Here is a 15033-nt window from a genome sequence, read left to right as displayed (position 1 = left end):
ATAAAGAGAGATCTCTTAGGCACACAGCTATCATATTCTAGCCGAACAGACTGTATCTCCCTCCTATTCTGCCAAGAATCTGTGCTTTGTAAATATCAATCCAGAACATTTAGCAACTGTAGGAGGGATAGCCAATATTGAAAAGAACAATTATATTTACCATTTCTGCTGTTCTTTTCATATCTTTTGGCTATTAAAAATGTATTTATAGGGCGCCTGGGTGGCTCAGTCGTTAAGCATCTGCCTTCGGCTCAGGTCATGGTCCCGGGGTCCTGGGATCGAGCCCCACATCGGGCTCCCTGCTCAGCGGGAAGCCTGCTTCTCCCTCTCCCACTCCCCCTGCTTGTGTTCCTCCTCTCGCTATATCTCTCTCTGTCAAATAAATAAAATCTTTAAAAAACAAAAACAAAAAAACAACAACAAAAAAATAAAAATGTATTTATACATATACATATATATTTATACACATATAATTTTTAAAGAAACATTTTTAGGTTGCAAGACTATTTCACAAAATCTGCTGAATTTGCTTTTAGGTTAAATTTTTCCCCTGTTTTGTTACTAAGGAAATGAATTATAAATGAATTTTCATTACATTTCTTCGTCCTTGAAGTTTGTCTCTTGAGTAATACATATCTTGCTGATCCATGCCAGTAGTTCATGAACTGTAAAGAATAAAATCCATAGGATGCTGTCATCAGCTACATTCTGTGAGTATTTTCAACCAGATTTTAGTACTAATTTTTCAGACTTGAGTCATTTTGGGAGAATCTTAATTCATAGCGGAAAAATTAAATATGTTGCAAAACCAATTATGAATTCCTTGTTTATGTTGCAAAACTGATTATAAATTCCGTGTTTATGTTGAACTTTTGCTAGGGAAAGATTCTGGGGGGTAGATTTTATTTATCTTTCTAAAGGAATAAATATTATTCAAATTACCTTGGTAACAACTGGACCACAGTCATGCAATATGTTTAGTATCACTTTCTGAGTTAGTTGCTGTTGGTCTGGAGTTGACAACATTGATTTTCAGTGAGATTTATCATTTTTAAAATAAGGGGTGAAGTTTGCTTTTTAAAAAAAATTGCAATCACTGGGCTTAGAAGGCAAAACGGATTTCACTGTTCTGAGAATGGTGAATTATTTTCTATGTGAAGAATATGTTAAGTGGCATCCTTTTTGTTTGGGTCTCAGAGTTTAGTGTATGTCTAAGAAAATAGATCTCATTGTTTTTTTAAAGACACTAAAATGCAGTGACTGTTCTGGATGTGGGTATGAATGTGTGTGTGTGTGTGTGTATATATGCATACATATAAATATATATCCATGCACATACATATACATATGTGTTATGTATACATTCATATAGTGTGTGTGTACATATATATAAATCGTATATATTTTTATAAGTTTAAAATCTGTCATTTGAGAATAGTAAGCACTTGCAAGAAAATGCTTTGGTAGGCATTTGGAGGAGCACTGTTTTTTGGTTATTAGTGGGTGGTAATGCCCTGGTGAGCCAGTCTTGTCCTCAGCTAGTTCACCGCAAGACAGAGCTGGGTAGACATCAGAAGACATGTTTAGGGAGGAAGGGGAGAGATGGTGATCCGTTCTTTTTTTTTTTTTAATTTATTTGACAGAGAGAGAGAGACAGCCAGAAAGGGAACACAAGCAGGGGGAGTGGGAGAGGGAGAAGCAGGCTTCCCGCAGAGCAGGGAGCCTGATGCGGGGCTCGATCCCAGGACCCTGGGATCATGACCTGAGCCGAAGGCAGACGCTTTAACGACTGAGCCACCCAGGCGCCCGAGATGGTGATCCATTCTAACATAGTTTCATATGCATTGGTTCTGTTGAAAGTAAATTCAAGCCTTTCCTGTTTTGTATGCTTATAGAGACCTAAGGGGTCATATACTACTCTGGGAGAATATTAGCTACAGCTGGAAGTGGGATATGTCTGTGGATGTGTAAGGACATATAACTCATTGCATCTTTAGTTTACTATAGCTGTCTCTTGATTTCTTAGAATTTGGAGCTAACAAGATGGCCATGCTATTTCTGTATTATTTGAACATTATTACAACCTCATATTCACTGTTCATAGATAAGAACTTTCAGAGGAGTGCACTTCTGTCCATGCGAGTGTCTAATACAGCATTTTGCTTACCCATTAGATGGCATCACTGGATATTTTAGGGATGGGACAAAGCTGGCTCAGATGGCAATTGACTTCCCAGAGGGTCCCCTATTCAGGAAAGTCTCCTGCATCGTGAACAGACATTCCCTGAAGCATGCTGTCCCTGCAGTGGATTTGCGTGTACTGCAGTATCTTACATTGAAACTGAAGTCCTCCGGGAAACACGAAACAGCTTCAAATAAATTACAGTTAATATCCTCACCGATTCAAGGGGATATTATATTGACCAAATTAGGGTACATCACTACATAAAAACACCAATCAGATAACAAAATAATCGTCCTCAAGATAAAAGATCTATTTCCCTTCCCTTCCCCATCACTAATAAACAGTCATTCCATGTTAATTTCATATGCAATCAGAAAAAAGGCCCACATTTAGAATTAAAAAGAAGCAACATTTTAGAAGTGCAAGATCATATACTAAAGCATCTCTAGACTGCAGGACTCTAAGTGATTTTTAAAATTTCCTATTTATATTTTTCTGCATTTTCCAAACTTTCTATAGGGGAAACAAAATGTAATAATTCAAGGAATTAGCTTCATACTGTTATTTAGATATCAATCACTGAAAGGAAAGCAGCTGATACACTATGCTGGGAAGAAAAATTAGATTAATGAGAATTATCCTTATCCTCTCATAAATTATGAGTTTTCCTTGAGGTGAGCAAACTATTATAAATTATCGGGACATAAATATATGAAAACAACACACCAATACAGACATGACACTTGGAAAAGTGTTGCAAATATTCACATTTAATATTATGCATGGATACTGATTATGATAAGTGATTAGACGTGTACTTTATGTTCTAAGAAAATGGTAAGACATTACATGCCAAGGCATAGAATATATTCTCGCTCCCCACTCCCTGATAGCTAGGGCATGAGTACGAGACCTAATCACGGCCTGTCAGAGCCCCTGCATGGAACTTTGAATTCTGAGGGATCAACACAAAGGTGTGTCTGGTCAATTAGTGACACCGCAGAATCCAGGGCCTGATGGGGCAGCAGCATCCTATAGAACCATTCTTACAGCAGCAACATGGGTAATGCCATGTCTCCCTTCATTACTGACCAAACGTGTTTCTCCAGAACTCCGGAGATTCCATAGATAATCTGATATCCATCAGGATCGTTAACAATAGACTTGTTTATGTTATAGTAACAGATGCATATATGGAGAGACTCTTGCCTCTAGAGTCCAGCCTCATGCCCTTTGGAACGTGTAGTAACACCCATTCAAAGACCTTGCCTCCTGGTGGCATTAATGTTTATTTTCCAAACCTTGTTCAGTGACTTTATTACTAATTAATTTTCCTTGTTTTGGATGTGTCTGTCGGGAGGTTACACGTGACTGATGTGTGACAAATATATTGAATGGCCATTGTATGCTAGCTACTCTTCTAGATGCCGGAGATCCAGACATGACAGAGACTGCATTTACTTCCTTTACAAAGCTGACGTTCTCACTGAAGGAAGATAGAAAATAAGCATGTCAAATCAGTAAGAGAATTTGGGGTATAGATAAGTGATAGGAAGAGGACAAAGTATGAGTATAGCGGGGAGGGTGTGCAGCGTTAGTTAGGATAACCAGGGGTAGCTTTTGAGGAAGTGATATTTAATAGTAAGTAAGTAGATGTGAAGATCTCCAGAAGGAGTGTTCCTAGGTAAAGGAACCATAAATGCAAAGGTCCTGAGACAGAAATGAGCTTGGTGCATGTGATTAGAATCTAGTGAATGAGGGATGAGTGGAAAGAGATGAGGTTGAAGAGACTGGCAGGGGCCAGTCCTGTGGGGCATTACAGATCACAGTAAGGATTTCAAGAAGAAACCTTTGTAGGATTTTAAGTAGGCAAGTGATGTCATATGAATTGATTTATGCTTATGAAAGATCACTCTGGCCATTCTGTGCAAGCTTTGGGGAAGAAGCATGGAGGAAGAGGAATTGGTTAGGAGCCTGTTGCAATAGGCAGATGAAAGGTATTGCTTACTTGGCTAGGGTTGTAGCCATGGAGAAGTGGTTTCTCCCAGCCAGCGTCAAGCACAGATGCTCTAGAAGAGGTGAAACTGGCAAGCAAGCCACTTCAGCATGTGCTTTCCAATGTCCAGTTGCAGGATGAGATTTACAGTCTGTTGTAAGATATGGAGCAGGTATGTGTATGATACTCAGTGTTTAACGTGAAGGAGAGCATCAAATGCCGAAGCGAAGCGGGGGTGGGTGGCGTTCTCCTGTGTATCAGCCAGCATTGCGTTGCCGAAGACAGCACTAGCTGAAGCTTTTATCCAGGAATATTCAAAAGAAAACATAATGAGTATTCTGTTCTGCTTTGAGATCTATATGTTGTTAAGATTTTTAGAAATGTCATCTCTACACCCAACTTGGGGCTCAAACTCCCAACCCAGAGATCGCAAGCTCCACCAGCTGAGCCAGCCAGGCGCCCTGAGGATCTGTATGTTGCTAATGTCCTTCCTTAAAGGATAAACGTTGCTCTCAGGAGTGAAGGAAACATTAAAGTACAACACACGATGAATGAAATCATGCAACTTTAAATGTATGAAGCATTACTATGACCATGAAGAAGTAGAAATGCATTATCTTCTCAGTGTTCTAGGAAATGGATCTTCTAATTAGGTTACTCTTATAGAAAAAACTTTAATTTCAGAAAGTCATTTACATCTCCTTTGCAATGACCCCTTGACTGCTAGACCTAGGAATTAGCTAGGTCTATTATCTAACGTAGCCTCTTTTAAGATACATAGTTTAGGAGGATTTTTTTTAGCTACCCAGATTGTTTATGTGTACCTTAATAGCAGAAATCATAACTACAGAAATTGGACTAGATTCTGGGATACACAGTTTAGTGGCAATGGAAGGAGTGTATGTATTTGAACACTTATATTCCCCCTTCAACCTCAGACCGTTTCTTAGATCCTTTGAGAAACAAGAACGAGGCCAAAGAAGAGGTTGACTGGAATACACCAGTGGTGTGGAATTGAGTTAACCTTGACTTGTTTTAGGTCTGTGGGATGTCTGGTTTTTTGGTAAAAACACAAATTTGCCAGCCAGACTGGAAATGTTTTCTGGTTTTTCTTCATCAAAAATCTTGGGCTCCCTCTCTAGCGGTCTTCTCTGTCAAAGACTTTTTCTCTTTCACTTTGGTTCTGATGTTCCGTATGTAAGCAGAGTTCAACTCGTTAGGGAAAAGCCACTCTAGAAAAAAGACTCTAATTGTGAGACCAGATGGTAAGCATTATTGAGCTGATGAGGTTGTGTAGATTTGAGGGAAGGTGTGGTAATACGATCTTGTTCTGCAGCTGTGACCCGTTGTTCCAAAACAGCCTCTTTCCTCCCTGCTTTTTACGTCCGCATTCCAGCACCTCTCCTTCCATCTTTGTGGGCACGGGGCCCCTCACAGATTGATTTGACAGATGTGTAAGAAAGGAATGAAGCTTGTTCTAAGAAGAGCAACTTCAGCTATTTTATTCTAACCCACGGGTATTTTTTTGAATATCCCTTTCCCCGTGTTACTTGTAAATTGGCCAATAGTGCAGAATGTAACCACTCTTGTTCAGCGTGCTAGGAGACAGTTTCCCAGGACTCAAATTGCCATGAGCCTATCATGTCCTTAAGGCATCTGCATCTGAAGTCCGGCAGGTGTCTCAGACCACAGATCAGTAAACTCATGGTCATCCTCTCTGTTCTCCTCATCTCCCCTCAGAAAACCCTGATCATCGCTTTTTCCTGTTTTCCTCCTTCAGTGAAAGGTAGCAATCTTCTTCCTTCACCCCAGCGGAAAATCTAGGAGTCACACCCAGACTCTCTTTTATCTTACCCATTTCATGCAGTCCATCTCCTAAATACTTTACTGATCCTTTCATACTCATCCCCATTGCCACTGCCCTGATTCAGGCTTTTATTATTTCTCCTCTGGAATTTGGAAACATCCAATGTTTTTGTCCTTATTTTTATCCAGATTATTTTCTTCTTCCACTCTATGATAGTGTTCCGTATTCAGTGAGACTCTGACTAGGAAGGCCAATGACATTAAAATCTCATGGGGGAAGTACAGGTGAAGATCATTCTTTCTTATAAGCCCTGCAGGCTATTGTAATGTGTGGTAGGCCTGAGAACTAGTGTGCCACACTAGAGAAATTTCACATGTCTTAGCCAGATACACAAGGCCTTCGTGACCTTGGACATCTTATCTTCTGCCACTTCTGGCTTCTGACTTTATAGTAAATAACCATAAAGGACTTATGCTTCCTCTTACTTTCCTAATGTTGCATACAGTTCCTTGGTTTATGCCCCGATCTGTGGGAATATGTCCATCAGAAATGTCCTGGAAATATACAAGCTACATAAAGCAGTGTCCCCACTGAATACTGCATCATTTTATGTGCCATCTTGGTCTAGGTATTGAGTTGACCCATGAGAACCTTCAGAATGATTTAGGGGTCCCATGCTTCTCTGCGTTCCCTCTCTTTCCCTTCTTCTCATCCTCCTTATATTCAACTGCAAGGCCTTGGAATCTCTTACAGTCGGGGGCGGTTTCATCTTGGAGCTGCCAGGTCTTCTACAGTCCAAAACATTTTTCCACGTTCTGCCCTTGGAGGATATCTGCTCTGGTGCAGCTACACCAGCCTTCACTCATGCTACCCACAATGCGTGTAGGTAGTATAGTGAAGCAGATGCACGGTGTCTAGAGAGCTTTTACATGTTGTATCTTAAGATGATCCTCACCACACCCTGTAGAGTAGGCAAGGAGCTGTCACTTTTCCACTTTACTGATGCGGAGATGGAAGTCCTTTTGACTCTTATTAACCTGCTATTGGTGTGCACTTGAGTCTCTGCAGATTAGGTGTTGATAGGGTCCATAATGCACATCTCAAGTCCTATCACCCAACTGAATTATGGTTGGCTACTTAATACTGAAAGGGCCTGAGTGTAGTTTGTTCTTGTTTTTAGAAGCTTGGGGGTAAGTCCATAATTTGAGCAAACTTGATTTCATAACATTCACTCACTCTTTATTTTATTGTTTAAAGATTTTATGTTTTAGTCATCTACACCCAACGTGGGGCTCGAACTCACAACCCCGAGATCAAGAGTCACACGCTCTATTGACTGAGCTGGCAGGGAGCCCCACTCGCTATTGTTTAGAAGCCTCAGCCCCTTGAGATTTTCCAGGCCCCCTGTTCTACTTCTGTAGTCCATCTTCACTTTGGGGCAGTTTGGTCCTTGGCACCTCTGTGAAAGAGAAGGGAAGGGGAGAAGAAGGGAAAACTGTATGATTGGTTTTAGTTGTTGATTTTTGAGGCCTGTACTGTGAGTCCCTTGAGTTACTCATTGAGTCTTGAAGAACCAAAGAGTATTGGGACTGTGTGGTTGGGCCTGATCACGGTACTATATAAACAGTTCCTTTCAGCGAATCAGGGAGATGACTCTGAGTTCCTCAATGAAGCGTCCACATGTATTAGCTCCTGTGTCAGGCTGGTGTTGCTCACTTCCTGTCTCTGATCTAGCAAGTCTCCTTGCTTTTTTTTTTTTTTTTTTTTTTTTTGTCTAAACGTAAGACCTGTGGGTTACTTTCCGAGACTCTGGCTTTTATTGAAAAGATCTTGCTCCTTTTGAATTTAAAAATCAGAAGAAGTTCTAAACAACAAATGACCGTATCTGAATTCTGTCACTTGAAGTCTGTGAGAATAAGGATGTTCCCTTCTGCTGCCCGGGAGGAGAAAAAGATCATTTTATTTAAAATAAATCTGTTGAGATGCATGTTGCTGGTATCTAATCAAGTTCTGAATTTGAATTCAATTAGAGCTTTGATAAAAGAAAGGGAAAGGAAACTTGCAAGAATGCTGTCCCATTCATGAAGGGCCTGCATGTTTTTAGTTTCCAAGTAAATGGAATAATGGGACCATGCATTTTCCATCCAAGCATTTTCCACCCTGAGAATAATTCCCTTCCTGGCTTCTCAATGAATAATGCATTATTTCTGAAACCCAAGAGGCATTCCTTTGATTTCCCTTTATGTTTAGCTTTCTGAGTGATTTTCAAGCAAGGAAATTCAAGGACTTGGAATGAATGCTTTATTAACATTTTTACTTGAAGTTCAAATAGCTCCTTGGCTATTATCTCCTGATATTTGAAATATTTTTTTTTTCTCTCTAAGGAAAGTCTAAGGTATTGTATTTATTAGAAAATGAAGCACCTTGGACGGCCTTCAAAGTGAACAGCAGTTTAAAACCAATACACATTTGTGTTTTCGAACAAAGAGCTTTATGGGGGTATTTTCTCCTTTATTTTCATTTCCCTGCTGAATAGTTTCAAAAAAGAAAGCTCACATTAAAAAATGGGCTGTTTGGAGACTAAATCTCTTGTGTTTACATTTTACTAAACTCACTCCTTGAGACTGGTCCAGATCCACGACCCCGGTCCAAGTCTGGATCTACTTAGGCCAGTGCCATTTCCATCTGAAGATTCAAATGCACTTCGGGGGTCATCCCTGTTCCCTGTCTGTTCACTGTGGAGCCTGATTACACGTGTGGGGTGAGCTGTAATGGGTTGTGATGGTGCCCACTGGTTCTGTTGACCCATGTCCTCTTGGCTGAGGATCCCCAGCAGATCCTGGGGTAACGTGGTAGATTTGGGTGCTGTTTCACAACTTCCATTTCCCCTGGGAGCCAAATTAGTGATTTGAGGAACAAAATCAGCTGAAATTAAGAATAAAGACTGTATTTCCATTCTTTTGACAGTTCTAGTAAAATCTTAACAATTCAGAATAGCTGGGAAGAAAAGAAAGTTGATCTAAATTAGTAAAACATTTAAAGCATAAAATTTGGTTTAAAATATTTAATTTTATGAAGTTCAGGAAGCAGGAATATCACCTAGTATTTTCTCAGTTCCTTCATCTGTATGAGGGGATAATGGTTTCTCAGATGGTTGTGTACAGAGTAAATGAGTTAGTATTTTTAAAGCATATAGAACACCTTTTAAATGATTGCTGAATAAAAAATAAATATCCATCTTATTGTTGGAAATTTCTATTTCCAAATAGGCCCATGATACTGAGCAGATAATAACAGTATTATTGTTGTTACTGCTAAAATATATACTTAACGATTATTTTCTTAGCACTCATTTACTCTTCACAACAAACCTGATGAGGTATGATCATTTCTATTTTCCACATCAGAAAACTGAAGTAAGAAAATAATTGCCTAAATTCACCCAGTTTTTTAAACAGCAAAGCAAGGATTTGAGTCCCTTCAACCTGAATTCAGAAATTGTGCCTTAAATTAAACATTAAAGGATATTTGTCACAGGCTTACCTTTTCCCCCAAAACAATGTTATACCGCTATAAACCCCACGGTTGTAGGTGTTGAGGTGTATATCCCCAATGCAGTCTTTCATGTCTTAATTGCTTAGCGAACTCAGTGTTTTGCTTAAAGTAGTCATCACCATTGTCTCATAAATACTCAATTTTAGTAGGGTCTGAATCAATGAGATACTATTAAATTATTTTAGCATTAAAAGTTTCTTCAGTTTTTTTTTTTTTCCAGCAAATGAGCATTTCATTTCAGATCATCTGGTGGCTTTGAATCTCAGTATTTTTATACTGAACCCAAATCATTTCACATTACAGTTGCTTTGCTTCATAATTATATACTTTTTCGTTCTTCCTTTTTAAAATCTTTTCCATCCCTGTCCTTTGTAGGTGCCTTTATCATCTGCTGGACTCCTGGATTGGTCCTGTTACTTCTCGATGTGTGCTGTCCACAGTGTGACGTCCTGGCCTATGAGAAATTTTTCCTTCTGCTTGCCGAGTTCAACTCCGCCATGAACCCCATCATCTACTCCTATCGCGACAAGGAGATGAGCGCCACTTTCAGACAGATCCTGTGCTGCCAGCGTGGTGACAGCACCAGCGGCCCCACGGAAGGCTCTGACCGCTCAGCTTCCTCCCTCAACCACACCATCTTGGCCGGAGTTCACAGCAATGACCACTCTGTGGTTTAGAAAGGCAACTAAGATGAGAAGCCAGCCATGATGGACGGAGGGATGAACAGCCTCCCCCTGCCCCCAATGCCAGGGCAAGGTGGGGTGTGAGAGAGGGGGAGGAAAAATAAACTCATGTACTTAAACACTAACCAATGGCAGTATTCATCCCTAGACCCAACAAGACGTGAGATATGTTGAAAATTAGCTTACGTGACAACCCTCATCCTGATCCCCATTCCTTTTGAAAAGTAGAAAGTGGAGATCTTGCCATGGAATTCATAAACAGACTCTGGAGTGTCCATTTAGACTACACTAACTAGACTTCAAACGATTTTGTGTGGTTTGGTGCAAGTCAGAATAAATTCTGACTAATTGAATCCACAACTTCATCCACATACAGGCTTCCCTTTTTTTATTTCCAGAGGATACATTTCATTAAATAAACATGTGTATGCCTATCAACATGCTTGTGATGGATAAGACTATAGGCTGTTTTTAAACTATCATAACTCCATTTTTTTCCTTATGTAGGAAAACTGTAAATTAGAATGATTTTTTTAGAAAGCATGCATGTAATGTATGTATGCAGTATGCCTTACTTAAAAAGATAAAAGGGTATTGATTTTAAATCTTCTAGGACATAGAAGAACCTAGAGGTCAAAGCCAGTATTTGTTTAGGTTATGAAACAATGCTCTAATCCTAATATTACCTTCTTATCAAAGTGTTATAACACATGTAAAACAGGGAATGTAAGTTTATTACCAAAAGAAAATGTACTCTAAAAAAGGTCCTAGAAGATGAAACACAGTAATATTGTTCCCACATATTTATAATATCCAAGTACATTCTAATTATCAGTACATCAGAGGAATGTTTTAATAGCCTGTGTTTTTTCTGTATTATAAAATAAGACATAGTCATTGTAGAAAACTTGAAAAATACAGAAATGTGTAAAACAGAAAAAAAAATTACTGGTAATATCACAACCCAGAAGTAACCACCGTTAACAGCTTTTCCCCCTGTGTATGCCTCTATGTATATTATATCCCTTTTTATATAATTTGGATCATACGTAAACAATTTTATAACCAGTTTTTTTTTTTTCCTTCCACTGCAGAGTTGCCACATTCTCCTATGGCATTAAAAATTTTACAAAAACATAATTTTACTGTCTATATAATATTCCATTTAATGGATGCAACTCAGTTTATTTAACCGTTCCCACACTGTTGACTACTTAGGTCATTTCTAATTTTCGCTACTATAAATAATGTTGCAAAAATTTTGTGTACATACAACTTTGTCCATATAATTGATTATTTACTTAGGACATATTCCCATGAAGGATTTTTTTTTTTTTAAATGTGAAATGTCTTTCTATGCTCCTCCCTTTTATAAAAAGGGATTTCCTGCTTTGTGCCATACAGGTGGCAATTGAGAGGAAAGCCAGTTAAATTGCCTTTTTACACAGGAAATGCAGTGGTCACTTTAGTTGAGAGTGACTTTTTTATATCACAAGATGGACTAGAAACAGTCAACTGTCACAAATAACCTGGACACTCTAATGAATATGTCTAGCAATCCCAAATTTTGTTTGAGAAGCCAATGTCCGGCTCTTGGTGGCCACACCCGTAATGTAGAAGTGAAGACAATGCAAAGACATCAAACATGCCAAGAGAATAAAGGATCTTCGTAGTAAATGGCTTGGGACCCACCTATAGCAAATGGGTTGAGTGCGTCAGTATGGGACTGGATACTCTGTATTCTTTCGGAATCACCCCCAGTAGACTGCCACCATGGTAGGTGATACCTGTTCAGTGAATGGTCCAGATGAACTAGTCATTGCACCAGTTTGTTAGAAAAAGTAACCGGTCAAGTCAAAGTCATGAAGCAGGTATGGGAAAGTCGGGAGTACGTTTAAGAGAAAGATGTCCAGAAGAATCATTTTGTCTAGGAAGGAAGAAGTCTGCTCCGTCAGCATTTGAGCAGAGGGCAGACCTGTAAAGCGCCCACCGTGAAAAGAACGCGGGGAACCAGTTAGCAGAAAGGTGTTTGCACATTCTTTATACAAAATACAGAGCATGTTATGTTGGAAGTGAATGAAATGAACTTGGACTTTCATGTGCATATATTCTGGACTATTTGAAATTAAAAACATACTAATTGGACCTTAATAAATTCATCTTCAGTCAGTGTTTGGCAGTGTGTGGTTGTGGTCAGTGCTGTTTCTCTTGCTCAAGAGCCTTCCAGCCTGGCGTTGCATGTCGCCTGCCTTCTGTGAACAACTTTATTTCCCTGCCACCAGGGCTTCTGAACTCTTGAGTGCTTCCCCAGCTCATAACGGCTTCTTTTAACGTCAGTAATAAGTCTTAGTGTGAGTTTCTTTTGGAAAAAGTAATTTTCTGAAAACTTTCTGGTGACTTGATGAAAAACTCTCACTGGGAGTTTATAAAATCAAAGTGATCTTCATGCTTATTGATTTTTTTCTTTTTTTAAAGATTTATTTATTTTAGAGAGGGGGGAAGTTCAGAGGGAGAGAATCTCAAGCAGCCTCCCCACTGAGTGCAGAGCCCCATATGGGGCTCAATCTCACGACCCATGAGATCATGACTTGAGCAGAAACCGAGAGTCGGGTGCTTAATAGACTGAGCCACCCAGGTGGCCGTTCATGCTTATTGATTTTAATAACAAAAGTCACAGGTATCTTCCAATTATATGCCAATAATATTTGTTTCAGTATATTGCTAAGATGTTGGAAAAGATAAACAAAACGTTTATTCAAATGAATGTCTCAGTGAGTATTTGGAAGAGTGTTCTGAACCTTTAAATTTAGGTGGATGTAAGATTGTTAGAAATCAGGTATCTTAGAACTCTTCTTCACAAATTAGCCACCCCTCACATATTTCCTTTTTTAAATTAGTAAAACCATAATATCCTAGACTCAAAACCTCAGCTGATACACAATTAATGAGTCTTACTGGTTTTCCCATTTTTCTTTCCCCATTAACTATTAGGTTCCACTCTCTGTCTTCCTTCTAATTTATTCTACTAGCCCCTCAACTTCTGAAATGTAATTTTGTGATATTGTTTCTAGCCCTTTTTCTTTTTTTAAAAAAGATTTTATTTATTTGAGAGAGAGAGACAGAGACAGAGCATGAGCCAGGGATAGGGGGAGAGGGAGAAGCAGACTCCCCACTGAGCAGGACCCTGAGACTATGACCTGAATCAAAGGCGGATGCTTAACTGACTGAGCCACCCAGGTGCCCCTCTTGTCCTTTTACTTAAACCCAGCTTGTGACTCCTGCTAGATTAAAACTGTAGAAACATGTCTTTTTTTTTTTTTTTTTTAGATTTTATTTATTTATTCATGAGAGAGAGAGAGGGGGGCAGAGGCAGAGGGAGAAGCAGGCTCCCCGCGGAGCAGGGAGCCCGATGCGGGACTCGATCCCAGGACCCTGGGATCATGACCTGAGCTGAAGGCAGACGCTTAACCGACTGAGCCACCCAGGCATCCCTTTTTTTTTTTTTTTTTTTTTAAAGATTTTATTTATTTGACAGAGACAGCGAGGGAGGGAACACAAGCAGGGGGAGTGGGAGAGGGAGAGGCAGGCTTCCTGCTGAGCAGGGAGCCCAATGTGGGGCTCGATCCCAGGACCCTGGTATCACGACCCGAGCCGAAGGCAGATGCTTAGCCGACTGAGCCATCCAGGCGCCCCTAGAAACATGTCTTTATCAGGTCCCTTCGTTACACCAAGGTAAGAACATTTTTATGGCAAGACGTTTTGAAACAAATTATTTTTCACACCAAGTGAGCTTCACCAAGCCCTCAGAAGGATTGGGGTTTGTGTGTGTGTTGGGATGGGCTTGGATTTAGGCATCATCTGACAGAAGACATGTGTGTAACTAAGAGCCAAAATGGGTCTGCAATCTTCCAAAGCAGGGTATGTTCATTCTGTAACATTCACCTGTACCTTGGTAGTCTAAACATAAAATTCTCTAGTTCTTCTCGTAAATTTATAATGTTTGTTTACTGATTATTTACTAATCTGTTTAATGGCATGGCATGTAAAAACCATTTTAAACTCTAAAGCAGAGATTGGCAAACTAAGACCCATTGGCCAAATCTACCAGTTTTTGTATGAACTAAGGATGAGCTTTACATTCTTAAATGATTGGGGCATGGGGGAGGCATATAAAACACATGGAAATTGTATGAACCTTCAGTGTTAAATAGTTCTATTGGAATAGAGCCACATTCATCAGTTTATTTTTTATGGCTATTTTTTGTACTACAACAGCAGAATTGAATAGTTACAACAGAGATCATCCCTCAAAGTCTAAAATATTTACTGTCTGACCCTTTACAGAAAAACTGTGCCAACCCCTGATTTAGAGAATTCCATTTTCACTCATGCTGTCCTCCTCATTTGACTGTGTATGGTTTATTGGAAGAGGAAGAAATTGGGCACACCATGATCTCTTGAGCTCTAGACTGCAGAAAAAATTATCAGTTGCATTTTTTATATTAAACATAATTTTTATTTTAAAACAATCTCAAAGTATGCCAAATTTACAGAACATATTCCTGAACCATTTGGAAGTTGCCGACATGATGCCCCTTCATCCTTGAATACTGTGTGATTCCTACAAACAACATTCTCTTTCACAACCTGAATACAACCATCAAAATCAGGAAATTAACACTGACAAACAACCATTTTATTCACAGCCCCATTGAAGCTTCACCAATTTTTGCGCTAATGTCCCTTGCAGCAAAGGAGTCCAGTCTAGGATCACTGGGTGTATTTAGTTACGACATCTCTTGAGTCT

At 39.4% G+C, this 15033-nt stretch overlaps 1 protein-coding gene across 8 annotated transcripts in view; it reads left to right on the top strand.

Moving 5' to 3' along the window:
* The window catches only part of LPAR1 (lysophosphatidic acid receptor 1), a 133695-nt gene extending 121297 nt beyond the window's left edge, over window positions 1-12398 (top strand). For all 8 annotated transcript variants that reach the window (XM_078061591.1, XM_078061593.1, XM_078061589.1 and 5 more), the window contains one exon: window positions 9919-12398. In XM_078061591.1, coding sequence (XP_077917717.1) covers window positions 9919-10220 — 302 coding nt within the window. In that variant the 3' untranslated portion in view covers window positions 10221-12398. The remainder of the gene's footprint in view (window positions 1-9918) is intronic.
* The last annotated feature ends 2635 nt before the right edge of the window (window positions 12399-15033 follow it).

The sequence above is a fragment of the Halichoerus grypus genome, chromosome 14 (genome assembly GCF_964656455.1).
Source record: "Halichoerus grypus chromosome 14, mHalGry1.hap1.1, whole genome shotgun sequence".
In the NCBI taxonomy this organism is placed as follows: domain Eukaryota; kingdom Metazoa; phylum Chordata; class Mammalia; order Carnivora; family Phocidae; genus Halichoerus; species Halichoerus grypus.
This window is presented reverse-complemented; position numbering and strand designations above follow the sequence as displayed.